Source organism: Cnephaeus nilssonii (assembly GCF_951640355.1).
Source record: "Cnephaeus nilssonii genome assembly, chromosome: 3".
NCBI lineage: Eukaryota > Metazoa > Chordata > Mammalia > Chiroptera > Vespertilionidae > Cnephaeus > Cnephaeus nilssonii.
The window spans coordinates 9,645,994-9,672,951 of NC_137074.1; the positions used below are offsets into that span (position 1 = coordinate 9,645,994).

General features: G+C 46.1%; 1 protein-coding gene and 1 pseudogene across 3 annotated transcripts; one reads left to right on the forward strand and one right to left on the reverse strand.

Moving 5' to 3' along the window:
* The first annotated feature begins 1,086 nt into the window (after positions 1 to 1,086).
* On the forward strand, positions 1,087 to 26,894 carry LOC307096100 (pericentrin-like). 2 transcript variants are annotated; one of them, XM_079765661.1, is made up of 9 exons: positions 1,087 to 3,274; positions 6,307 to 6,510; positions 16,850 to 16,945; positions 18,304 to 18,414; positions 18,844 to 19,099; positions 21,572 to 21,627; positions 22,796 to 22,970; positions 23,500 to 23,636; positions 26,702 to 26,894. In XM_079765661.1, the coding sequence occupies exons 1-9, from the start codon at positions 3,218 to 3,220 to the stop codon at positions 26,747 to 26,749; spliced, it is 1,140 nt and encodes a 379-aa protein (XP_079621787.1). In that variant the 5' UTR covers positions 1,087 to 3,217; the 3' UTR covers positions 26,750 to 26,894. The 2 variants fall into 2 exon arrangements, 1 of the variants encoding a protein (XP_079621787.1); XR_013813243.1 differs by lacking the exons at positions 1,087 to 3,274; positions 18,304 to 18,414; positions 18,844 to 19,099; ... (2 more) ...; positions 23,500 to 23,636; positions 26,702 to 26,894 and having other exon boundaries at positions 6,203 to 6,510.
* LOC307096115 (MICOS complex subunit MIC27-like) lies at positions 13,998 to 14,750 on the reverse strand (annotated as a pseudogene). Its single transcript has one exon. The product of its transcript is annotated as an MICOS complex subunit MIC27-like (transcript).
* Positions 26,895 to 26,958: the final 64 nt, after the last annotated feature.

Sequence of the window (26,958 nt, forward strand, 5' to 3'; positions counted from 1 at the left end):
AGGCCAGCTGGCCCCTCAAGGGACACAGGTTGGGCCCCCATCCCACTGGGCAGGACATGAGTCTAGCGCTGGGACTGCCAGGAGGGGACCCCGCCAAGGCAGTGGTGGGCGTCCTGGTAGCTATGTGGCGGGGACATTTGGGGCAGGTGTGAGTGGGAGGCTCCGACCAGCAGGGGAGGCCTTAGTGGGCAGTGGTGTGGTAGGAAGGGCAGGGCCCCATGGAACAGAGGGCGTGGTTGTTGGTTCCCTTGGCTTTCCATTTCAGGTTTACAAATGGGTCAACCGAACTGATGAAGAGATAGAACAGATTTGACATTGGAGCGGTGACCAAAGTCCGGGGCGGGGGTAGGAGCAGGGCTCAGCACCTTACAGCCCTCTCCTCAATGCAGCCAACCCAGAGACTTGCATCAGGTGGCTGAAATTGGGCTAAAATCTCTTAAGTTGCCCTTCAGTCTTTAGGTTTTATATGTATCATACCCTAATGTTCTAACAGGTCTGAGTGTGTACAAAAACTAGTTAACTTAGTAACTCAAGGTAGCTAAGGAGGTGACTCCAGGGGTATATACATCCTAGGGAGTATGAACTTGTTTGGCAGTTTACAATAAAACAAACTTTTTCTTTTTTTTAAATATATTTTTTTATTGGTTTCAGAGAGGAAGGGAGAAGGATAGAAACACCAATGATGAGAGAGAGAACCACCACTGGTTGAGCCCACAACCCTGACCAGAGTCGAACCCAAGACCCCTCAGTCCACAGGCTGAAGCTCTACCCACTGAGCCAAACCAGCCAGGGCCAAATTTTATTTTTTAAGAACAGCTTTAGATTCACAGAAAAATTGACATAGTACAGAGAGGTCCCACACATGGCTCCCCAATTATTAACATCTTATATTGGTATGACACATTTGTTACAATTAATGAACCTATATTGATACATTATCATTAACTAAAAGTCCATACTTCATTTCCTTTTTTTTTTTTAATTCTCACCCGAGGATATTTTTTCCATTGCTCTTTTTAGAGAGAGTGGTAGAGAGAGAGAGAGAAGCATCAGTTCCTCATCCAAAGATGTTTCTCATCCCAAAGATTGTCCTAACAGCAATAGATGTGCATTACAGGTATGGGTTTTCCTTTCCTGTCTGCAGGGCCTCAGCATGCCCCTCTCTACAGAACCCCCCACCAGCATGGGGGGGGGGGTCCCTCCTAATGTTACTGAAGAGGTCTGCCTAGGACTAGCCTGTAGTGTGTGGGTTCTTGAATTTGTGCCGGAAAAATTTCACATGAGTCCAGTGAATTTTAGAGGATGTTTATCAAAGCTGTGGACAATGAAACAAAGAAGGGCTGGGGAAATGCACCCGGGCTGGTTGGTCTGCTTTGCCTCACTAAGTAAAAGAAAGGGGGGCCTTAGGGACAGGCTCAGCGGGTTTATCTGGAATGAACTACCACTGCCCATTGCTGCCCTGTTTGCAAGCCTGGTGGGGTCCTTAGAGTTTAGGAGATGCACCCTGTGGGGAAAGGATGCAGGGAGAGGCATGGGCTTGCTCCTGGGAGAGAGCACAAAGCACTGGGACCTTTGAGGGGTTTTAAAGGCTGGGAGTTCAGGGATGGTCTTAGGGGAGGATTTCAATAGAACATCCACCAGCTTTATGCTGATGTACTAAAATGAGATTTATTCTCTTAACTTCATCTGTCCTTGGGTGTGGCTGGCAAAACTTCTGTTGCATGGCACCCTGTCCTCCCTACTACACACCACTGGCTACAGAATCGGACTTCTGCCGTGTCCCTGTGTAGGGTGATTTAAGCCAGCAGTCGTCAACCTTTCGGACCTCACCGGTTGGCGACCGCTGATTTAAGCTATTTACTTTCTGGTTGGGGAGAAGTGCAAACCATTTACTTTTATGTGTCCTGGTTTAGGGAAAGTAGGATTTACTAGATGGCTGTAACTACTTGGCATCTTGATTTTTCCAGATGGCTGCAAACTGCTGTATAACTATCTGGTCTCAGTTTCCCTATTCTGCTTGTCCTGCCTTACTGGCCTGTTTCATTAACATTCTTTGATCCAGGGGACTGTTTTATGGCAGAGATGCTGGAGTGGACCCATGACTGGGGGACGCTCTAGTCAAATCCTATGCTGCATCACCCAGGAGCTACAAGCTGGGGGTAGACACATGAACTCCGACCTCAATTTGGCACTGTCTCCAGTAAGAATACACTGGTCCACGAGTGGTGCCAGTCCCCGTGGCAACCTGTCCCTGCAACTCTGGGCTGTAACTAAAGGTCCTGACCCAGGTCCCCACCGAATTCATAACTGGCTGCCCTGGCACATGGGCTCCTTCAGTCCAGATGCCCGTAGGCAAGGAGGTAGAAGCGAAGTCATACAATAGGGAAGGGACATACAGTATAGGAAAGGATCCAAATAATTTTGCTGGCTGTCTGTGAAATGAACAAAAAAAGCATTCCAGCGAAGAAGGGCTCAGTGACCAGGGCTCAGTCCCGAGGAACGAGGATGAGGGCATCTAGGACAGCAGGAACGAGACGTGAGATGCCCACTGCAGCCCTGAGGGTAGTCACTGCTTCCCAGACGAAGGGGGCGGGTTCTAGGAACCGCTCCCTGGGTGATCGTGGGGTAGAAGCCGGCCTCGAAGTCCTTCCTTGAAGAGGAAGGTGGAGTGGGTTCTGCAAGCGCCCCAGCTCCTTTAGGGGTAGGTCTCAACTCCCCAGGGGTCCACGTCTAACAACCGAACGACGAATCGGGATGAAAGTGACGGCAACGCTTGGTCCAAAGGCTTTGGCATAGGAGCTGACTCCGGATTCGGCGGAACGTGAATACTCAGCATCCCTGCCCAGAGCAGGACCGCAGGCCCAGCGACTGCGCAGACAAGGCGGTACCCCGGCCCCTTTAAAATCGACCAACCACAGCGAGGTCGAGGCCACCGCGCTCCGCTGATTGGGGCGTTATCGCGCCAATCGGTGGTCCGCAAGCGGCAGGGGCGGAGTTCTACGCCAGCCGCGCCATTCTGAGCGCGCGTGCGCAAGGGCAGGAATGTGACCCCTGATTGGCGGCGAAGCCGGCGGAGAGGGGCGGGCTCACGTCTGCGTGACAGTTGTCGCGGGGGAGGGAGAGCCCGGGCGAGGGGGAGGGAGTGTAAATAGAGCGAAGGCAGCGCCGCGTCGGCTCCGTCACCTCCCAGGAGGCCCGCGTGGAGGCCTGGAGGGAGATGGAAGAAGATGAACAGGAGCAGCGGCGCAGAAAGGTGGAGGCCGGAAGAGCGAAGGTAAATGATAGCGCCGACTCCTCCCGCTACCCTGGTGTGGGCTCCTAAGGGAGGAATCCAGGGCCCGCCACCAACCCAGCCAGGAGCGAACGCAGTCAGGCGGAGGCTGCCGCCGCACTCTTGCCCTCTGTTCACTCGGACGGTAGCCACCTCCTGGCCGCCGCCATCTTGAATCCGCCGCCCTCTGCCCAACCCCGCCCCTACCGCGGTGCCACCAATCAGCGGCGGGGGACGCTTGGCGTCTCTCTGAGATGCCGAGCGCAGGGCATGACGGGACTCGAGGGGCGTGGCGGCTGTGGTTGGTCCGGGAGGGGCGGTGCGGGTGGGTGGGGGTCTCTGCCCGGCCCCCCTCCCGTGTTTCCCGGGAGCCTGGCGTGGCGGTGTTTCTTGGATTCGCGGTGTAGTCTCCGCCAGGTCTCGAGACGCCCTAACGGACAGTAGTGCCTTAGGAACGCGCCGCGTCCCTCACTGCCCACCCACATCCGGACCCCAACTGAAAGCGAAGGGCAGGCGGGTAGTGAAGGGAAGGGCGCTCTCACTACCTCGTGTGTCCTCGTTACCCTGGACAGCCAATAAGTGGCACACCTGTGCACAGCTGCACCTGTTGCGGCTCCACCTCGTCACGGCTCAGGCTTCCTGGAGGACTTCTAGGACCTGTGACTTCCTTGCAGTCCTGGGAGACACAGGATCGTTTCTTAGGGCTCAAGGTTGCTTCCATCCGTTTAAAACTACATGCAGATTTTCATTTTACTTGGAACTCTGCAGTATTATTTAAATATAAAAAGGTTTCCGAGTGTTGTTGCAGGAGACCTTTTACATTGCGGAATACTACCTCCCGCTGACCTACTGTTCATTCCCGGGGTCCAGAAGTTCCTGTTCTTTTATTTATTTATTTAATATATTTTTATTGATTTCAGAGAGAAAGGGGGAGGGAGAGAGAGAGATAGAAACATCAATGAGAGAGAATCATTGATCGGCTGCCCTCTGCACGCCCCCTACTGGGGATCAAGCCCGCAACCCTGGCATGTGCCCTTGACCCCAATCCAACCTGGGACCCTTCAGTCCGCATGCTGACACTCTGTCCACTGAGCCAAACCATCTAGGGCCAGAAGCTCCTGTTCTTGCTTCCTTGCTGTTTGGGCCCAGGTGGACGGTCTTGAGCAGGTGAAGTTGATGGAGGTGCCTGGAGCCCGCCCACAATGCTGGATTCCTAGGGAAGCTACAGACACCCTGCCGAGCCTCCTGGGGGCAGTGCTGTATCCTACCTAGGGTTGTGGATGATGCCCAAGTGAACTCACTGGTCCTGGAGTCATGTGTTTCCAGGCTTGCTTTTATCACTTCTCTTCTGCCAAGGTTTTCACAGAAATGCCTTCTGGTACTCACTGTTTTGGGGGCATGTTGTGGGGATTACAGCACATGCTGAATAGACCTGGGCTCCAGAGTTAGAGTGGAGCAGGCTTGGGCATGTTGGCTGTGACTCCGGCCCCACCCCATTCTGGCTGTTGGAAGTGACCTGCTCTGTCAGGAATGAAAGAAGGAGAGCCTGTACAGTGCCAGCTAGTAGTAAGGAGAGCCACATGAAGTTGCTGTGTTTGAGGTTAGATATGGCCAAACCGTGGCGATTTCATATGGGTTAGATAGTAGGAGGTATTCATTGCTAGTTCCTTCCCTTGAGAAAACCAAGGGCCACTGCATTAAAGAAATCATTCAGAACACAGTGATTGGTGTGAGGCAGTGACAGGGACAGCAGTGTCTAATGGCAGGATAACAGGCATAGGACAGAGTGGCCCAATTCAGGCTTCCTGTGAAGGTGAAACTACTGACTAGGATTTGAATAGGGAGTTCTGTGGCCTGTTTTTTGCTCCCTTTGCTTGTGCCTGTCACACATAGGAGATGAAAGTGAGCCTAGTTTTAACACTGTATTCCTGAGCTTGTCGTGGTTTGTAAATGTGAGTAAATGTGCTTGAAGGAGCATTGAGGGTGGTGATTAACCTCATCTGGAGAAGAAACAATATGCCTCTTGTTGGGCAAACACAGGCCAGAAACAAGGACTGTGATGCAGGAAGGCAATTTGGATGGAGTGTGGCATAAAACAAATGAATTAAAATAAAATTAAATAGATGAGGCTGGTTCTGAGGGCATTGTCTGTCCTTGACAGACAGCTTTTCTCACATGAATGGCTAGTGTAATTTCCTGTGTCCATGGAATTGTGGACAAACATTTGTTAAATGCATTTGCTTTTATGAACACAGTTGTCATTTGAAGGAACAGATGTCCCCCTTTGTGACATCAGTGAAAAATTGATGTTAGATCTCATACCTTTTGAATAAGGTGTTAGTGGGAGAGGGTGTGTGAGCAGAGTCTGAAACCCCCAGACTTGAGGGACGGAATGAGCTGGGTTGTGCCTTATGATGGGCGACATTCTGTGGAGTCCCTGGTGCTTTGGTGAGCTGTGTCATGAAAACTAGAACATCTGATTCCATAAAGGAGGATGTTAGATTGACCTGGCTTAATTAATTATTTGCTATTTCTGTACTGGTTTCAGAATCCATGGCTAGGAAATTTTGGCTAGGCTATATATTTTCTTGATTGGGTGGAAAATGGGGGCAAAAGGGAGAGATTTAGCTTTTACATGGTTTTAAACCTTAAACATGCCTTCATTGAGCTATCAGTTTTTTCAATAGTTGTACTTTTTAAAATATTATTTTTCTGTAAATTTCCAGTGGCTAGAAAAGCTATTCTGTCACTCGGCTGTCTTGCTTTCTTTTGTCTGTATACAGGCATAATTAACAGTCTTCAATCTAGACTCTTTGGATATAATTCTGAGCTTAGATCCTGGCATCATAGGTATTAATGAAGGCAGTGTGTGGGGGACAGAGATCTGTTGGTTAATGTGAATCTGGCGAGGTGTGGCCAAGTGGACTGAGCCAGTCCCAGAGCCTCATGTTCCCCACAAGCCTGCTGACTTTGTGGTGCTGTTACATTTTTCTCACTTACCTTTGTCTTTACTACTTCTCTACATTTTTGCACAGCTTGCTCACTTCCGACAGAGAAAAACAAAAGGTGACTGTGCGCATTCGAAGAAAAAGACGGCGAAGAGGAAGAGCTCGACTGTCGATGCGCCTGTCCAGGAGGAGAGTCCGGTAGCCAACGAGGACCGTGGATTCCTGGGAGGAGGGGACGTTTGCAAAGCCACATCATGCAGTGACACCCCTGATGGGGCAGCAGCAGCTCAGGTAAATTTTCTCAGCATTATGTTTTGCTCATCTTTTAGTTATTGTTAGCGTAATTTACAAAAGGTGGTCTTCGCTTTGTTTTTGCCTCTCAAATGTGGGGAAAGGGGGTTTTATTTTAGTTTACAAAAAGGGAGTATATTTTTGTGGGTTTTTTCCCTAATGTTTTATCTTTGTATGATTGTGAGAAATTTTGGATTGACTGTTTGAAGGCAGTGTCAGTATTGGTGCTTGCTTTGGTGATGGAAGTTTTATAAGTATGAGTTCATCGGGTGTGGCTGTGTGCATCATCCCCTCTAACAGGTGTTTTCTTTGGATACTTAAACTATAATACTCCTTCACCTACTTTCAAATCCACCTACTTGTCATTCTTTGTCCTTTCCCTTCTTGCTGAACGTGGGAAGAGGAGGGAAGGGGGTGAAGGTGTGGAAATGTGGTATTGCTGGAGGAGGCACCACATTCTGTTGCTCAAGGTCCTGAGAGCTGCAAAGGTCAGGTGTAGCAGGTGAGTGGAAATGGACTTGGGCATTGAGAGTACTGAGGATGCTGGCCCTGTGTGGCTTCCCTAGGGCCTCCTGATCAACCGTAAGTGGACTCTCCTTGGAACTTCTTCCTGTGTGCCTTATAGATAAGGGGCCTTGAATTGTAAGTATTTCCTACTGTGTGCAACAGGGCTGGTGCAGATTTAGATGTTTGCTAGAATGAGCTGGAAAGCTGGCAGCTGAGGGCAGAATTTGACTCAAAATCATGATGTATCTGGCATGCCTTATGGAAAAAAAATAGTTTTCACCTATACCACCTACAAATACACTACCTACAAATCTGGAATTTTTCTTCTTTTTTTTACAGCAGCATAGTATTCCATTGTGGAGAAGTACCACAGATTTTTAATCCACTCATCTGCTGATGGGCACTTAGGCTCTTTCCAAATCTTAGCTATTGTAAATTGTGCTGCTATGAACATGGGGTGCATATATCCTCTCTGATTGGTGTTTCTGTTTTCTTGGGATATGTTCCTAGAAGTGGTATTATTGGGTCAAATTGCAGTTCCATTTTTAATTTTTTGAGGAAACACCATACTGTTTTCCACAGTGGCTGAACCAGTCTGCATTCCCATCAGCAGTGCAAGTGGGTTCCTTTTTCTCTGCATCCTCTCCAGCACTTGTTTGTTGATTTGTTGATGATAGCCATTCTGACAGGTGTGAGATGGTACCTCATTGTCATTTTGATTTGCCTCTCTCGGATGATTAGTTACTTTGAGCATGTTTTCATATGTCTCTTGGCCTTCTGTAGGTCCTCTTTCAAAAAGTGTCTATGTAGGTCCTTTGCCCATTTTTTGATTGGATTGTTTATCTTCTTTTGTTAAGTTCCCTGTAAATTTTGGAGATTAAACCCTAACCCTAACCCTAACCCTTATCGGAGATAACATTGGCAAATATGTTCTCCCATGCAGTGGGCTTTCTTGTTGTTTTGTTGATGGTTTCTTTTGCTGTGCAGAAGCTTTTTACTTTTATTTTTTAAATATTTTATTGATTTTAGAGAGGAAGGGAGAGGGAGAGAGAGAGAAAAACATCAATGAAGAGAGAGAACCATTGATTGGCTGCCTCCTGCATGTCCCCTACTGGGGATTGAGCCTGCTACTCGGGCATGTGCCCTTGATCAGAATCGAACCTGGGACCCTTCAGTCCGCAGGCTGACGCTCTATCCACTGAACTAAACCGGTTAGGGTGAAGCTTTTTATTTTGATGTAGTCCCATTTGTTTATTTTCTCCTTAGTTTCCATTGTCTTAGGAGCTGTATCAGTAAAGATGTTGCTATGACATATGTCTGCTATTTTGCTGCCTATGGATTCTTCTAAGATTTTATGGTTTCCCGTCTTCCGTTTAAGACCTTCATACATTTTGAGTTTATTTTTGTGTATGGTTTAAGTTGGTGGTCTAGTTTCATTTTTTTGCATGTATCTGTTCAATTTTCCCAACACCATTTATTGAAGAGACTGTCTTGACTCCATTGTATGTTCTTGCCTCCTTTGTCAAATATTAATTGAACATAATGGCTTGGGTTCTCTGTTCTGTTTCATTGTTCTTTATGTCTGTTCTTGTGCCAATACCAGACAGTCTTGAGAATATTGGCTTTGTAATATAGCTTGATATCTGGTATTGTGATCCCTCCAACTTTGTTCTTTCTCAGGATTGCTGAGACTATTCAGGGTCTTTTTTTTTTCAGGGTCTTTTTTTATTCCAGATGAATTTTTGGAGAGTTTTTTCTAGGTCTGTGAAATACTATGTTGGTATCTTAATGGGGATTGCATTGAATCTATAGATTGCTTTGGGTAGTGTGGACATTTTAATGATGTTGATTCTACCAGTCAATGAACACGGTATAGTCTTCCATTTGTTTATGTCTCCCTCTATCTCTTTTTTTCAACATCCTGTTGTTTTCTGAGTACAGGTCTTTTACCTCCTTAGTTAAGTTTATTCCTAGGTATCTTAAATTTTTTTTTTTTGTAATGGTAAATGGGATTGTTTTCTTAGTTTCTCTTTCTGTGAGTTCATTATTGGTGTATAAAAAAGCCATAGATTTCTGGGTGTTAATTTTGTATCCTGCTACATTGCCGAATTCATTAATTAAGTCTAGTAGTTTTTTTATGGAGTCTTTAGGGTTTTCTATGTACAATATCATGTCATCTGCGAATAATGATAGTTTTACTTCTTCCTTTCCAATTTGGATGCCTTTTATTTCTTCTTCTTGTCTGATCACTATGGCTAGCACTTCCAGTACTATGTCGAACAGGAGTGGTGAAAGTGGGCATCACTGTTTTGTTCGTGTTCTTAGGGGGAAATGGTTTTAGTTTTTGCCCATTGTGTCTGATGTTGGCTGTAGGTTTGTCATATATATGGCCTTTAGCATGTTGAGATATGCTCTCTCTATTCCCACTTTGATGAGAGTTTTTATCAAAAATTGGTTAGATTTTGTCGAATGCTTTTTCAGCATTTATTGATATGATCATGTGATTTTTGTCTTTCAGTTTGTTTATGTGATATCACGTTCATTGATTTGCGAATATTGTATCAGCCTTGCATCCCTGGAATAAATTCTACTTGGTCATGGTGTATGATCTCTTTAATATATTTCTTGATGCGATTTGCTAATATTTTGTTGAGGATTTTAGCATCTATGTTCATCAGGGATACTGGCCTGTAATTCTCTTTCTATGTAGTGTCTTTGTCTGGTTTTGGAATTAGCATAATGCTGGCCTCATAAAAAGAGTTTGTAAGTGTTCCTTCCTCTTGGATTTTCTGAAATAGTTTGAGGAGTATAGGTGTTGGTTCTTTTTTGAATGTTTGGTAAAACTCCCCTGTGAAGCCATCTGAACCTGGGCTTTAGTTTGGTGGGAGTTTTTTTATTAATTCTATTTCATCAGTTGTTATTGGCCTATGCAGGTTTTCTGATTCCTCCTGATTCAGTTTTGGGAGATTATATTTTTCAAGGAATTTCTCTATTTCATCCACATTGTCCAGCTTGTTGTCATAGAGTTGTTCATAGTATTTTCTTTAATCCTTTGTATTTCTGTGGTGTCAGTGATTACTTCACCACTTCCGTTTCTGATTTTATTTGTGTCCTCTCTCTGTTTCTTGATGAGTCTGGCTAACGGTTTATCAATTTTATTTATCCTTTCAAAGAACCAGCTCTTGGTTTCATTTATTTTTTTATTTTTAGTCTCTATGTTATTCTGCTCTTAATCTTTATATTATTTCCTTCTACTTACTCTGGGCTTTTCTTATTGTTCTCTTTCTAGTTCTTTAAGTTGTAGGGTTAAATAGTTCATTGCTGATTTTTCTTGTTTCTTGAGGTATGCCTGTAGTGCTATGAACTTCCCTCTCAGGACGGCTTTTGCTGTGACCCAGAGATTTTGGGTTGTTGTGTGTTCATTTTCATTTGTTTCCAGGAAGTTTATGATTTCTTTCTTGATCTCGTTGGTAATCCATTCATTGTTTAATAACATGCTACTTAGCCTCCATGTGTTTGAATGTTTTTGGGTGTTTTTACTGTAGTTGATTTCTAATTTCATTCCACTGTGATCTGAGAAGATGCTTGATATGATGATATCAATCTTCTTGAACTTGTACAGACTTGTTATGTGGTCTATCTTTGTGAATGATCCATGTGCACTTGAGAAGAATGTATATTCTGCTGCATAGGGGTGAAATGTTCTATAAATGTCAATTAAATCCATCTGATCCAGTGTGTCCTTTAGAGTCTCTGTTTCCTTGTTAAGTTTTTGTCTGGAAGATCTGTCCAGTGAAGTCAGAGGGGTGTTAAAGTCCCCTACTATGACTGTATTGTTGATCTCGCCATTAAAGTCCTCTGGAAGTTTTTTTAAATGTATTTAGGTGCTCCTATATTGGGTGCATATATGTTTTACAAGGGTTATATCCTCTTGTTGGATTGATCCCTTTAGTATTATGTAGTGACCTTTGTTGTCTCTTGTGATGGCTTTCATTTTAAGGTCTATTTTGTCAGAGATGAGTATTGCTACTCCAGCTTTTTTTTCTTTTCCATTTGCTTGGAAAAATTTTTTTCCACCCCTTCACTCTCATCCTTTGTGTGTCTTTTGTTTTGAGGTGGATCTCTCGTAGACAGCATATAGTTGGGTCATGTTTTTGTATCCATTCAGCTACCCTATGCCTTTTGATTGGAGCATTTAATCCATTTACATTTAGGGTTATTATTGACTAGAGGCCCAGTGCACGACATTTGTGCACTGGAGGGGAGGGGGTTCCCTCAGCCTGGCCTGCACCCTCTTGCAGTCTGGGACCCCTTGGGGGATCCTTAGTGCTGCCGTGGAGGCGGGAAAGGCTCCTGCCACCACCGCTGCGCTCGCCAGCCATGAGAGCCTGGCTTCTGGCTGAGTGGCACTCCCCATGTGGGAACGCACTGACCCCCAGGGGGCAGCCCCTGCATTGAGCGTCTTCCCCCTGGTGGTCAGTGTGCTTCATAGCGGCCGGTTGTTCCGCCATTTGGTCAATTTGCATATTAGCCCTTTATTATATAGAACTGGAGGCCTGGTGCACGAATTTGTGCACAGGTTGGGGCTGATAGGGCTGGGCCAGCCAGGGTGAGGGGACACGGGAGGTTGGCCAGCCGGTCCCGCCCCCTGGTCGAACTCCCGGTTGAACTCCCCGTCGAGGGGATAATTTGCATATTAGTCTTTCATTATATAGGATAGGTATTTTTTAATTGCCATTTTAATTCTTTTTTTAAAAATATATTTTATTGATTTTTTACAGAGAGGAAGAGAGAGGGATAGAGAGTTAGAAACATCGATGAGAGAGAAACATCGATCAGCTGCCTCTTGCACACCCCCCACTGGGGATGTGCCCGCAACCAAGGTACATGCCCTTGACCGGAATCGAACCTGGGACCCTTGAGTCCGCAGGCCGACACTCTATCCACTGAACCAAACCGGTTTCGGCTGCCATTTTAATTCTGTATGGCTAGGTTTCTCTCTCTGTTTCTTCTTGTTACTGCAGTCCCTTTAGCTTTTCTTGTAATGCTGGCTTGGTGGTGATGTTCTCTTTTGGCCTTTTTTTTTGTCTGGGAAGCTCTTTATTTCACCGTCTATTTTGAATGATAGCCTTGCTGGATATAGTAATCTTGATACTTGATACTTGCTTTCCATTATCTTGAGTACTTCATGCCATTCCCTTCTGGCCTGAGAAATCAGGTGTCAGCCTTATGGGAACTCCTTGTAGGTAACAGTTTTATTTTCTCTTGCTGCCTTTAAGATTCTCTGTCTTTAATTTCTGGTATTTTAATTATGATGTGTCTGGGCATGGGCCTGTTTGGGTTCTTTTTGCTTGGGGTTCTCTGTGACTCCTGAACTTATGTGACTTTTTCCTTTACCAGGTTAGGGACGTTTCTGCCATTATTTCTTCAAACACCTTCTCTATGCCTTTCTCCCTTTCTGCCTCTTCTGGCACACCTCCTATTCTAATATTGTTATGTTTCACATTGTCCCACAGCTCCCTTAAGCTGTGCTCTGATTGAATGATATTTTCAACTAGTAGCCCGTTTGCACGAAGATTCGTGCAATAGACCTTCATTCACCTGGCTGCCTGCACCAGTTTTCTGCCAGCACCGGGGACCCAGGCCTTGGCTGTGGCCACCGCCTTTTGCCTTCTTTCAGGGTCAGGGCTTGGCCCTGGGCGGTGGCCTTGGGCTCGGCCGCACCCAACATCCCTGCTAAGGATCGCAGGAGCCGACCCCCAATGGTTTCCTGCGATCCGTGCAGGCTCCCCGCTGGTGCCCAAGGCCGGGAAAGCCTCCGCCTGAGGCTTTCCTGGCCTTGGGCTCCGCCACACCCCAACGTCCCTGCAACCGTTTCCTGGTGGGCGTGGTTGGTGGGCGTGGCTTGAGTGTAGCGAAGGTGCGGTCAATTTGCATATTTGTCTATTATATATTTTCAATTCTGTCTTCTAATTCACTGATTCGATCCTCAGCTTCCCCTAATCTGCTGTGTATTCCTTCCAATGTGTTCTTTATTTGTGTTGTCTTTCTTTATCTCAGACTGTTCTTTTTTCATAGTTACTATATCTTCTTTTTCATGCTGTTGAGCATCTTTGTCATCATTACTCTGAACTCTGTTTCAGATAAATTTCTTATCTCTTTTTCTGGAGAATTCTCTAGTTCTTTCATTTGGGGGTTGTTTCTTTGTCTCCTAATTTTGGCTATGTAGTAGGTAGATCCTCTACACCTCTCTCTCTCTCTCTTTTTTTTTGTTTGTTCATAAAATATGAATATTTTATTCCAGCTCTGGGAAATGAAAAAGGGAAGGATAGAGATAGATCCTTCCACAAATCATTCTTTTTTTTATTAAATATTTTTATTGATTTCAGAGAGGAAGGGAGAGAGAGATAGAAACATCAATGATGAGAGAGAATCATTGATTGGCTGTCTCCTGCACGTCCCCTACTGGGGATCGAGCCCGCAACCCAGGCATGTGCCCTTGCCCAGAATCAAACATGGGACCCTTCAGTCCTCAGGCCAATGCTCTATCCACTGAGCCAAACTGGGCAGGGCCACAAATCATTCTAATTTAGCTGACATTAATGTCACAAGTTGGGAATTGATAGTGAGAAAAAGCTAAAGCAAATATATGTGTGTATAAGTACATACTTATTTTTTCAGATCTTAGTCTCATAATTGTTCACATATTTGCTCTATTTTTTGTTTATAAACACCATTAAGTCATCAAATGCATCTTAATACTACTACCTCTGCCTCTTCACCAATCATTTAATATTATTTGGATAGTATTTGCTGTTTGTGTTGTAATCACTTACTTGATTGGTCAAACTATATATTAGAAGATGTATGGAATAAATTTGCTTTAAATTATGCTCTATGCATCACAATTACCCATTCCATGATTTCTTTTATTATCATTTGAAACTTCATACATCTTGTAATTCTCTACGTAGACTATCTCAGCTTCTAGTTCTGTACATATCTACATCTTCTGGGTGGGACTGCCCATGATCCATGTGCTTGGGGTCAGGCATAAACTGTGTAGCACCTAAGGTGAATTCTGATGTGAATTCTTTGTTTCAGATCTTAGTTCTGTTGGCAAAGCCATTGAGTGCTTCAGGTCGTGAGCTGTTTTTGCAGGTATTTCTATTTCAGCAGAGCTTTCTAGCTTAATTTTTTCTTTAGGTTCAGGAAGTGACTCTTTTTTGTTGTTTTTTGTCCACAATGACTTAACTGCTTCATAAATTTTCTGACTTGTAGCAATGCCTTCTTCCCGGTGACGTTTGCAATTATTACGGACTGAACTGGGTAACAAACAGTTGCTCCTAAAGTGACCATCCCCAATGGATAAGCAATTTTCTTAAATCTAGAACCTTTTCTTGCTGAAACCAAGCCTGCTAATCCTGAAATTGTAATCACTCATTTTCGGAAGAAAATCTCGTGGTGGATTCTTCAGATAAACATATGCATCTTTTCCAAATTGAACTGTATCCATTATCCCATTTTTCACAAAGACATAAATAACCTTGCACCAGCCAGTATAATGACCAGTTGTAATGTGGATGGAGCCAAAGCCCATTTGTGAATTACCAGGCTGCTCTTCAACATATTTAGATTGAAAAGGTGTTGAAGTATATATGGGGAACTGTATTCCTCTATATGTAAACTGTCTTTCTTTTCTGGCTGTTTTCTGCATTTTTCTTTCAATTTTCAGGAGTGTGGAAATGATGTGTATAGGGACATGGGATGTGTCTATGTGTATGGTATTTATCCTACTTGAGGTTCTTTCCACTTCTTAACCCTTTGCACTCACTTGCTTTTTTCTCGATTCCTTTATTCTAATGCTAACCGTGTCGAGTCACACTCGACATCCGAGTGCAAAAGGTTAAAGCTCTGACTTGATATGTGTCATTATTTTTGGAAAAATTTTGGTCTTTGTTTCTTCAAATATTTCTTCTGTCCCTTACGGCCACCACGTCTGTGACCCTGTCACACCCAAGTTTTTAGACGGAAAGCCCCTCTATACCTCTCAATCTCTAGTGCAGGACAGTGTTAAAGGCTGTTTCTGACTAATTACATCAGGCAAAGACTCAAAGCCTCCAGAAAACACCTCTGCCTACAGACTGATAGGATTCCGACTTGAATTGCCCCCCCAAGCAATGGTCATCAGGTGTGGCGAGAGTTTTTTTTCCCAACAGGGTGGGGCAGGCAGTTGCTTCTGCCTGGAGACTAATTGTTTTAATTCTCTTAAGTGGCCTCAGGGCAACGTGTTTTCCAAGAGGGTGTGTCAACTATCTTCCCCCAAGCAAGGCAAATGTCCATGGTGGGAAAGATGTCCTCTGCTGAGTGAGGGAATGACTCAGCCCAGGAAACTTGGGGTGTTTGCCTTTGTGAGCTCTATCCCCTGAGACCCCAGTCCTGGCTTCTGTTCTCACAGCTCCAGTCCACTGCACCCTCCCTCTGCCAGAGCACAAAGTGGGTGGCTCCATAGGGAATTCTGTGCCGTTGCCTCTTTAAGAGGGTGCCTGAATTTTCAGCTGTCACTCCTGGCAGACAGCACCCCGTTGCTTTTCACAGCCAGATGTTATGTGGGTACCCTTCTCAGTTTTGATGCTTTCTGCTGAGGGGCCCAACTTGGAAATTAGATCCCAGGGTTCTCAGTGGCAACCCCCCACAGCTGAGATATCTCTCTGGGACTTCGGTTGCTGTCGGGGGGCGCCAGCCAGCCCTTTTGTGCCTCTGCCCCTCCTACCAGTCTCTATGCGGTCTCCACTTTCAGTCTTCGGGTATAAGGGTTCTCCCCTGTGAGTTTTCTGTTGATTATTCAGGAAGTTTTTCTGTATTTTAGTTGTAATTCCAATTTATTCCTGGGAGCATGTCTGTGCAGCATCCACTTATTCTGCTGCCATTTTTAATCCTCCGAGAAGTCTTATTTTAAATGAAAAGTTTTATATTTTTTCTAAAATTCTGTCATAATTCTTGGGAAAATGTTCATAAACATGTTATTATTTAATGGATTTATTATTTTAATATATTTTTATTGATTTCAGAGAGGAAGAGAGAGGGAAGAGAGATAGAAACATCAATGATGAAAGAGAATAATTGATTGGCTGCCTTCTGCGAGCTCCCTACTGGGGATTGAGCTGGCAACCCCAGCATGTGTCCTTGGCCGGAATCGAACCTGGGACCCTTCAGTCCATAGGCTGACGCTCTATCCACTGAGCCAAACCAGCTAGGGTTGGATTTATTATTTAAAGAAGTAAATTAATATTTTATTTTATTTTTTTTATTTTTATTTTTTTATTTTTATTTTTTATTTTTTTTAAATTTCTTTATTGATTAAGGTGTCACATAAATTAATATTTTAAAACAGTTTTCTATTTTTTACCTTCATTTATTATTTCTACAAATTATTAAAGGAAAATTCTATGTAAAAAGGGGAGATCTTGAAGATAAAATATTTGTACTTATATAAAATTAAGAGCTTGGAAATTAAAATTAAGTGCATGAGTCTGAAAGACTAGAATTTGTTGAGAAACTAAAATTTAGTAATTTAGGTGTCAGTACACAGTGAAAATATTTAAAGAAGCAAAATTCAATAAAGAGAGGGGCAGCAGCAGTGTGGAAATGTGATAACAAATGGTAAATGTGTTGCATAAAAAGAGAATGGTTTAGGAGGAGAGTGCAGATTCTGAACAGGTGGGGTGGAGTCAGTATGGCTGGCAGGTGGAGGGGCTGAGAGGGCCTGAGGCTGCAACCGTGGTCGGTGGTTGTTAGAGTAACTGCTCTTCTCTGGCCCTTCCACTCTTAGCTGGAGAACCCTGATGGAGCAAGTACAGAGGACTCGGAGCAGCCCTGGCAGAAGCTGGATGGTGACGGTTCAGAACAGCCTGGGGTCCTCACAAAGGTATGCATCTTCAGGGTTCTCTTGTTAAGGAGTGTTCCTTGTCAGAGGACTTCTCTCTGTTGTAGAAACCTAAATCAGAGAGAGAACTCAGTCTTTTAAGAACCCTCTCTCTCAAAGTGGAAACTGGGGCACAGAGGCTTGAGGCAGAGCTGCCCCTGCAGGACTCAGTTCCTTTTATTTTTTATAATGTATTTTTATTGATTTCAGAGAGGAAGGGAGAGGGAGGGAGGGAGAGAGAGAGAGAGAAACACCATGATGAGAGAGAATCATTGATTGGCTGCCTCCTGCACGCCCCCTACTGGGGATCGAGCTGCAACCCAGGCATTTGCCCTTGACCGGAATCGAACCCAGGACCCTTCAGTCCACAGGCTGATGCTCTAGCCACTGAGCCATACCGGCCAGGGCAGGCCTCAGGTCCTTCATGCTGCCCCTGCATAGAAGGTCTCTCCAGACTTTCTGTTTGAGCCCAGTTCGGCCCTCTTTGTGACCTTTGGCCTTTTCTCTAGATGTTAAAGAGAGAAGTTCGTCTTTCATGCATGGAGGATAGCGATAACATTCTGATTTTTTCCCGCAGAGTGCTTCTCTTGTCTCACATAGTCAGCTGTGTGTATCTGGTCTCCAGCATGGCCCTATGAGGCAGTCTCCGACTCAGAGTGTGTCGGGAGGGCGGGCTTGCGATCAGTCTTAATGTCCCAGTTTCTGCACAATGACGGAGGGGTACACAGGCTCTGCTCACCCAGTAATAATACCTGCAGCCTCTGTTTCTGAGGTTTCAACTTTATACTAACCTACTCCAACAGGTTGTATATTCTTTTATGGTTATTTTTATTGAGATGCAATTTGCATAACATGACATTCACCATTTTTAGTGACTTTTATTATATTTAATAGCTTGTGAATTTATCACAGTTAATTCCAGAACATTTTTGTTACCCCAAAAGGAAACCTTTTCCCATTATCCATCACTCCCTACTTCTTCCCTCAGCCCTTGGCAACCACCAGTCTACTTTCTGTCTGTGGATTGCCTGTTCTGGACTTTTCCTGCAAATGGATCTGTGAGTGTGTCTGGCTTTTTTTACTGAATGTGTTCCTCAACTTCTCAGTGATGTAATGTGTCCTACGTCACTGCTTTTTGTGGCTGGTGAAATCCCGTGTGTGGGTGCACCACATTTGTTTATCAGGTCATCCATCAGTGGACACTGAGTTGCTTCCACCTTTTGGTGGTTGTGAATAGTGTTGCTGCGAACACTCATGGGCATGTTTTAACGAGGATGTATGTTTTCCGTTCTCTCCGGCATATCATCATTATTTTTTGTGACTGAATTCTCTGGGTCACATCTCTTGCTCTCCTTCCTCAGGAGTGTGAACAAGAATGTAAACCTGAAATTGCTGAACTGATGAGCCGACATGAAGACGAGCCTGACAGGGAGCAGTGGTCAATGGTGGGGCTGCCCGCAGAGATGCAGCAGGTACAGCTGCAGACCCAGGTGACTCAGATGCTGTCACTCAGACCAGGACCCAGTGGGTTTGGGATCTGGGAGGTTGGCAGGTAGGAGAGATTTGTCACAGTGGATGGATGTGCACTGGAGGCTTACTGTGTCTATTTTTCTGGTTTGTTTTGTTTGCACGTCTTAAGCGGAGCCATTGAAAGTAGAGGAACACACGTGGGCATTTGGTGGCAGCAATTTGGGTCAGGTGCCAGGGACACACTCATTGCACAGCCCGTACTTTCCTATCAGTGGCCAATCATACTCCTTATACACAGCAGTGTTGGGCATTAAGGGGCTAAGAAGCCCTGGTCAGTCAGGAACATCCGACTCCCCTGAGAGCTCTCCAACCACATCTTAAGCTAGCGCTGCTTCCCCAGTGCCTCCGCAGCACCGCCTCTCTCCTTGCAGCCCGTGCCGCCCCTGGAGCTGGAGGCGTTGCGCTTGAGTCTGAGCAACATGCACACAGCTCAGCTGGAGCTGACGCAGGCCAACCTGCAGAGGGAGAAGGAGACGGCACTGATGGAACTGCGGGACATGCTTAATGGCCGGCATGCCCAGGAGCTGGCCCTGCTGCAGAACCGCCAGCTGCTGGAGCTGGAGCTTGTTAGGGAGCAGCATGCACGTGAGCGGGAGGAGGCAGCACTGCGGTGCAGCCGTGAGACAGGTATGTGTGTGTGGGCAGGCATGGGCTTTCATTTCTGGTATTTGGGGAAGCAGGTGGCCCCATCAGAGGCACCTCCAAGGTGAGGCATTCATGCTCTGATCTCCCTGTCCATGTGGGAGCTGTGTGGTGTGCTCCATGTGTGGGCACCTGCTCCTGACCATCGCTGGGCCCTTGTTTACCTCCTGGCTGGCAGCGGTGCATCCAGCTCTGCATATCCTTATCCTGCTCTCTGTCCCCTTGCCTCTTTCCAGTTCTTCAACGGGCTTGTGTTAACTTTTGAAATGATGTCTTTGGAGGTGTTTTGCTTACATACTGAGGTTTCTACATCTGCGTCGTTGTGACTGTTTAAAACACATTTACAAAAAGTTGTGACTAACAAAAAAACATTAAAAATTAAACACAAAAGTATATTTTAGACATAAGCTCAGTCTAGGCTGAGGCCATGTTTTATCCAGCCCGACCGGATGCTCCTAGACACAGACTCCCTCATCCTACAGGCTCTTCTGTGCCCAGTGGGGCCCTGGTGCTCCTGATGGGCAGCCCAGGACCATCTTTATCTCCTGATTCTCTAGCCTAGACTGAGCTTATGTCTAAAATATACTTTTGTGTTTAATTTTTAATGTTTTTTTGTTAGTCACAACTTTTTGTAAATGTGTTTTAAATAATAGCTTTACTGAGCAGTAATTCTCATACCACACAATTCGCCCATTGAAAGTGTACATGTCAGTGGCTTTGAGTGTGTCAGAGGTATGCAGACATCTTACAGTCTGCGATTAGAACATTTGTCACCCAAAAAGGAATCCCACACCCCTGGCAGTCATCCCACTTTCCTGCTGGTGTGAGCACCTGATTATCTGCCCTTTTGCTGAGTTTTTCATTTGGAAAAAAAAAAAGCAGCATGCTGGCTCCAGGTGTGTGGAGAAGTCCTTTTCTTTCTGGGTCTCAGGTTCCTTTTTAAATATATTTTTTAACTGATTTCAGAGAGGAAGGGAGAGGGGGAGAGAGAGATAGAAACATCAGTGATGAGAGAGAATCATGGATTAGCTGCCTCCTGCATACTCCCTACTGGGGATCGAGTCCACAACCTGGGTATGTTCCCTGACTGGAATCGAACTGTGACCTCCTGGTGACCTAGTCTGTGCTCAACCGCTGAGCCACACGGGCCAGGCTCTTCTCAGGTTCTTGTAGTGCTGTCTCTGTGTCTTCATCTAGATTCAAGCAAATGCAAATACCTCATTTTACTCCCATATATATGTATATGCATGTGGAAGTAAAATGATGTGTTTATTGTTTGTGTGTGTGTGTGTGTGTGTATATATATATTTATATGTATATATAAAATGATGCAAATACATGTGTGTGCGTGTGTATCCCTGTGTATGTGTGTATGTATATATATATTTTTTAGTGATCTTTCTTTTTTTTCATTTCCTTTTATAAATATCTTTTTATTAATTTGAGAGAGGGAGAGAGAGAGAAAGAGAGAGAGAGAGAAAGAGAAAGAAACATTGATGTGAGAGAGAAACATAGGTTGCCTTCTGTACACACCTCATCCAGGGATTGAACCCACAACCTGGGCATGTGCCCTGACCAGGAATTGAACTGGCAACTTCTTGGTGCATGGGATGACATTCAACCAACCAAGCTACACTGGCCAGGGTTTTAAAATACGAGACATGCTCTGCCTTAGGCCTTTCCCAAAGCTGTCTTCTCTTTTTCATGGCATCCAAGAGCAGGTCTATAAAGAGGCCCACGTCTGACCTCTGTTTTGCGAGGTTCTGCCGTGGCATGGCCCGTGTGGATAATGCAGGACCTGCCTTCAGTGTAGCTCCTGGCCCTTTGCCTTAATTCTGGACTTGCTCAGGCCACCCTCACTGTGCACATATGGCACCCCCTCTCCCCACTTCTAACCTGGCCCTTTCCTGAGGCTCCTGCCATCTCTACCTGGTGCCCTGATCGCCAGGTGTGCACCCACATCTCCGTGCTAACTTGGCTGTGCCCATGGGTCCAGTCCCGTCTCCCTCCTCCACCTCCCAGCACTTACTCCTCTTTTCTTGTGCTTCTTCCCTTTCAGGGTTGGGAGTTGTTGGGTCCTAGAACATCTTTATCTTTCTTCCAGCACCTAGCGTGGAATCTGGCTTGGTGCTGAGCAGACAGGTCCCATTACCAGAGGAAGAGATGTTCAAGGCTCTCAGCGAGTATGCAGTCTGGAGCCAGCCTTGCCCGCTTATTTCAGACTGTTCTGCTGGTGTAAATCTTACACTCTTTGGTTTGGGCATGTATATGATTTGTTAATTAAACCAGACATCATCATACTCTTACTCCCTCACAGATGCCTCCTCTTCTGTTGATGCTGGTGGGTGCCCGTGGAGCAACCAGCAAGAGCCAGGAGCCCTTTAGCTCCTGGGTGATCAGATTGTGGAAAAACCTGAGGCTCAGTGATGTGAACGACTTTTTATGTTTTTCTTGCAGCTGAGCTGAAGGAGAAGTTACAATCAGAAATGGAGAGAAATGTCCAGATAATAGAGGTATCTGTATTCTGTGTGTGCATGATTTCCCTTTTCTGCCCATCCCACCAGGTTGACCCCTGCACTCAAAATCCCCACAGAAATACACCCCCTCACCTTGATATGAAACAAACCCAGTCAGAGCTTTAGTGGGCTGTGTTGGTCGAAGTGTGATGTGTTTTCTTTCAGAGGTAAAGCGGTCTTTTATTTTTACAAGTTGATTTTGTCAGAACAACTTGTGTAACATGAGGCTCTTCCATCCCAAGTTTGGTTTTCTGAGTGGTTGCTGTGTCCTGGCCCTTGCTGTGCTTCGGACACAGACCCCTGTCCTCATGCAGGGAGGTGTGGACTGCGGCAATTGAGATGTGGGCAGTGTGGGTTCTGGGACGCTGCAGGGAACCTCAGGGAAGAGCTGTGCCTCAAGGGCAAAGCGGTTAGTCACGGGTGTCTACCTTGCGTGCACCATGATTGGCTCTGTTCACAGTGCTCACCGCACTGGCATGGCCATTACTGTCCTGCTGTTCCCAACTCACACCCCATTTTTGGGGAAAGAGTTATGTTTTAGAGTATAACAGAATTAGCTCTTTTCTGAGGCAGTCTCTCACTGGAATTTCTGATTCTCGTAATGTGTCCCCTTCTGAAAGCTACATTTGTGGAGGGGCCATTGGCACTGATGACAGAAGAGGAAATGGGTGACATCAGGGAACATGGGTGATGTTAGATGTGTGACATTGGGGCATGTGGGCATTTCTGTCTTGGGTGCTCTGGTCAGGCACTGGTGGAATATGGTTGTCCTGGGTTGGAGGCCTGTGCCCCAACCCCTACCTGCTAGGCTGGATGGTGGGGACTTGTTCCTCAAGGCACCTGGCACATAGCCTGGCCCTCCCACAGATGTCAGTAACATCATTGTAGCATCCTGCCCCCCAGGTCTTTGTGGGGCAGACACATGAATCTCTGAGAGTGACCACACACCTGTGCTGTGTGTTCTGTTTCTGGGCAGGTTTGCCTTGTTTCTTTTCATGTGTGGTTTGCCTTGTGGATATTTTGGTCCTGTACATTCAGAGCCGGTTTCCTATGGTGACAGTCTGGTCTAGACAGGGAGTGACTTCCTAGTTTTCAAAGGTACGATTTAAAATTTTTTATGACAGGTAATTATTGGTCATACTCTCTTTTTCCTTGTTTAAATTAGACCCTGAAGCAAGACTGGGAGTCTGAAAGAGATTTATGCTTAGAAAGCCTGCGCAAAGAATTATCTGCAAAGCATCAGTCAGAATTGGAGAATTTACAAAGCCAGTTTAAGAAAGAATTGGCAGAACAGAAAACTGAGCTGGAGAAGATTTTTCAAGCCAAAAATCAGGCAGAATGTGAGTATTTAATTAAGATGAGCAGGTCTTACAGGGGGACTAAATTTTCTTGAGTAATTCTGGAATAAACTCCATGATTCGCTAGATTTGTGGTGAATATGAACTGCTTGTGTGTTCAAATGTCAGATAACAGTGCTTGTGACACCCCCGGCTGACAGAGGTGCAGGGCTGTCTCAGGACAGTCAGCCGTGGGGTCTCCCCTTATTGACTACAAGTTCCCTGAAACTTACATTTCAGGGATAGTTTTTGCATGTTCCATTATTAAATTGCTACCCAAACAGTAGTATTGCATTGTTCACTTTTTATGGAGTTGTTGCCTATTACCCGACCTGTCAGAACAGCTGTCTGCTGGTCAGCTGGCCTATACCCCTCCCTCACTCCCGAGGAGAGCAGCGGTGCTGAGAAGGGGCCTGCAAGGAGCCTGGGGGCCTTGAGTGGGAGGTGGCCCTCTTAGTGCTAACTGTCATTACTAATAGTACGCCGAGGAAGAAGACTGTGCTGTTGTAAACCGAGCGCCTCTGCTCTTCAGTGTCCCTCCAGGCTCTGCAGGCTCAACATGACGCTGCTGTGAAGAAGCTCCAGGAAGACCTGCAGTCTGAGCGCTGCCGGCACGCGGAGGACCTGGACCTGAGAGTCAGAGAGAAGGAAAGAGAAAAACAGCTGGAGGTGGGCGATTTTTTAATTACTTAGAAGGTTTAAGATGGAGGTCGTTTCATATTCTGTTATTTGCTTAAGTACTAATTTAAGACAACTGTCAGTATTTGCTGGAGCCGGTAGGTGAGGTACAGAGAATGTAAGATTGATTTGACAGTTATATGTTCAGCCTTAGATACAGATAATTCACATTCTTTACAAGTCCCCCCGAGATGCTTACAGACTTCAGGTAACAGGGGTGGAGGGCTATATGCTGTGACCACAATTCAATAAAGAAATTTCTAAGAAAAGAGCAGAAACATTCCTGCTGCTTCTGTGTTCAAAACTCTTTCCAATGAAACACTACATATCAGGATGGGGGTGATGTGGCCAGATCTACTGAGACCTGAAGTATTTCTGTCACCAAACCCAAGAAGCAAGCAATTCCCCCAAACATTGGTTCAGGAAACTAAAAAGAAAGTAAGCCAGGGATGGAGTCAGTCATGGCCTGTGCGTGGGTTTACAGATGAGGAGGGGGAGGAGTCAAGCCCAGGAGGAGCCTGCATCTCTGTCCCCTGCAGCTCTCACACCCACTCCCACCACCTCTCCTCCAGACTGAGGCCATGATGGCCAGGCAGAGCCAGGGCCGGGCTGGCGTACACATCACTTTCTTAATGAGAAAGAGATGACAGGAAGGTACCTTCTGTCCTGTGCCCTGGATGAGAAAAGGCGACAGGGGCCTCTGGGCCAGCGCTGCCCTCTCTCAGGCTGACTGACCATGCTGACCCTGAGCCTCCGTGCATAAGCAGGTTGGAGCTGTTCCCAGCTTTGTTGGTGTTCTCTCTCTCTCTCTCTCTCTCTCTCTCTCTCTCTCTCTCTCTCAGTGGCTGGCATATAGCACAGGTTTGGTGTGCTAGCTTTCTTCGCCCCTGAAAGAAGCTGCTTTCCAGGAAGATTGAACAAGAAATGCAGAGAAAACCCAAACATACCAAGGGATGAGGGAGGTCTGTGATCACTAATGAGAAGGAAAGGCCCCTGTGCAGAACACGTTCAAGTCAACAATGGGGGGACCTCTTGGGAGATTGAGTCCTGTGGTCAGTGCCAGTTGGCAGCCTGGGAGGGAGCCCGTGCGCCCATCTCACGGGGCCCAGTCCCTGATCACCCACCCATTGGCCCTCCCCTGACTTAGAGGGCAACAGAGAAAGTTCTTGTCCTTGGTCAGTGAGAAGTGGTGGTCTCTGCAGGGAACAAGGCCAAGGGCCTGAGCAGGTGATCTGTGAGAAAAATACCAGGCGCTCATAGGACTGCGATTGGGAAATGGCACCTTTAAACATGACGAACGATCGTTTTTCTCTGGTGCCGCCATTGCTGCTGTTCTCTAGGCTGGATGTTTGGGATTTGAGCTTTTACTCATGTGCTCTCTCATGCCTGTCAGTCTCGGGGCTCACTCTCGGTCAGTGTCTCACTGTCGCCTTCCTTTTCTAGTTGGAGAACCTTCAAGCATCTTACGAAGAGCTGAAGGCTCACTCACAAGAGGAAGTCAGGCGCCTGTGGTCCCAGCTTGAGTCCACGAGGACTGACAGACAGGAACTGAGTGGTGAGGAGTTTCATGTTGAGGATTCAGAGTCTCAAAAGCTGAAGCTGTGGGTTTTTAATTGTGGGACCATGAAATGAGGATGTAGCAATTGTAGCGAGTGCAAAGAGTGATTTGTGTACTTCCTAAAGATGGGTGTGTGGAGTTTGCTTGTTGGTGGGGACCTTAGTTTCATGCTAAGCAAGCTGCCTAATCATGAGTGTTTGCTTGTGTTGATGTCAGGCACCTGTTGAGTGTGCGTGCTTCTGTCTAGGAGCTGCTGGCATCTGGGGTCACAGATGTGCCTTCTGTGTGGATCCCATGAGCTCACCTGGCGTAGACTCCCATTGCCCCAACCTCTGGTGTTGGAGGGTGTTGATCCCGAGTCTCCAGGCCCGTAATTGCAGCCACCATTACCGAGGGTAGCTCACCTGGGTCCCCTTACAGAATCATGTCAGAGCAGCCTCTGCTCCCTAGCGGCACTTTCAGATGGGGGAGGTCATGAGATACAATGGGGAAACACAGACGTGTGCTTTTCTGCTGCTTATCTCCAGAGTGAGCCTTTTAAACTAGTGATTGTCCTTACTGGGTGAGTGTTGTTGGGAACAAAGACCAGAGTTAGGAGAAAGGATCAGAAACACCCTGTCTGCTGCATGGTGGTGAATAAGGCTATGTCTCTGTCACCCCTCACTCTGTCAACCCATCACTCAGTCTTTCCTTCTGGTCTGTGTGTCACTGATGGAGGCCACAGGTGGCACTGGTGAACTTAATGTGTACATGACTTCATGCATGCTTTCACACAAGTGTTCCGGTTCTAGCATGTTTACTGGAAGTCTTTACCCTTGCATGTAAGGACCCTCACAGGGAACCCTGATTTTGAAATCTCTGGGATAGTGAATTATTTATGTTCTTATTTGAAAGCTGATTACTTATTGTTGACCAGCTGGCAGCCTTCTCTTGATCAAAACAACAGTGACACATTCTCTTCTGGTCTGTGTTACTGTTGCCATTAACAAAATATCACAGACTTGTTGGCTCAAAACCAGTCATGGTTATTAGCTTGAAGATTTGTGGGTCAAAGGTCTCCGGCAGCATGGCTGGGCTTTCTGTCCAGGGTTACCCACAGCCGAATTGAGTTGCTGGGCTGTCCCTTGACCTGGCTCACTCAGGTCCCTGTGGTTGTAGGACAGGTCCTGTGTTGTTGCTGGCTGTCAGCCAACCGCTCGCAGCTTCCAGAGGCTGCCCATATTCCTCCTTGCACAGCCCCTCCATCTTCAGAGCTCAGCAGCACATGGGATGCTTCTCACATGTTTAGTCTCTGGCTTCTCCCTCCAGCCTGAGAACACTGAGATAGCTGGTCATCTCTCTGGGCACAGGTCATCCTCCTGTGTCACATTAGCCAGTCACAGGTTCTGGGATTGGGGGCCTTTAGAATTTGGCCCCCCTGCACCAGGACCTTCAATAGCTCCCGGTTTTTCCCAAGTGTTTCTGTTTAAGGTGATCGTGTAATTTCATTCTATTAAAGACTTACGTGAGCAGCTTCTGGCTCGAGCGTCTCACGTGGAAGAATTAGAACATCTGCAGCGAGACTTTGAGCAGCAGCAGCAACGGGAGAAAACTGAGCATGAGTCAGAACTGGAGCAGCTGAGACTTTACTTTGAAAAGAAATTGAGGGATGCAGAAAAAAATTACCAGGAAGACCTGACTCTCTTACAGCAGCGGCTGCAGGAGGTGAGGGAAGACTCTCTTCTGGAGTCTGCGGAGATCAGGTAAATAAACCAG

Coding starts and splice junctions, on each gene's coding strand:
- LOC307096100 (XM_079765661.1), top strand. CDS start 3,218: ATGGAAGAAGATGAACAGGAGCAGCGGCGCAGAAAGGTGGAGGCCGGA. Junction 16,946..18,303: donor AGCCTGGGGTCCTCACAAAG/GTATGCATCTTC, acceptor CTCCTTCCTCAG/GAGTGTGAACAAGAATGTAA. Junction 19,100..21,571: donor GCGGTGCAGCCGTGAGACAG/GTATGTGTGTGT, acceptor TTTTTCTTGCAG/CTGAGCTGAAGGAGAAGTTA.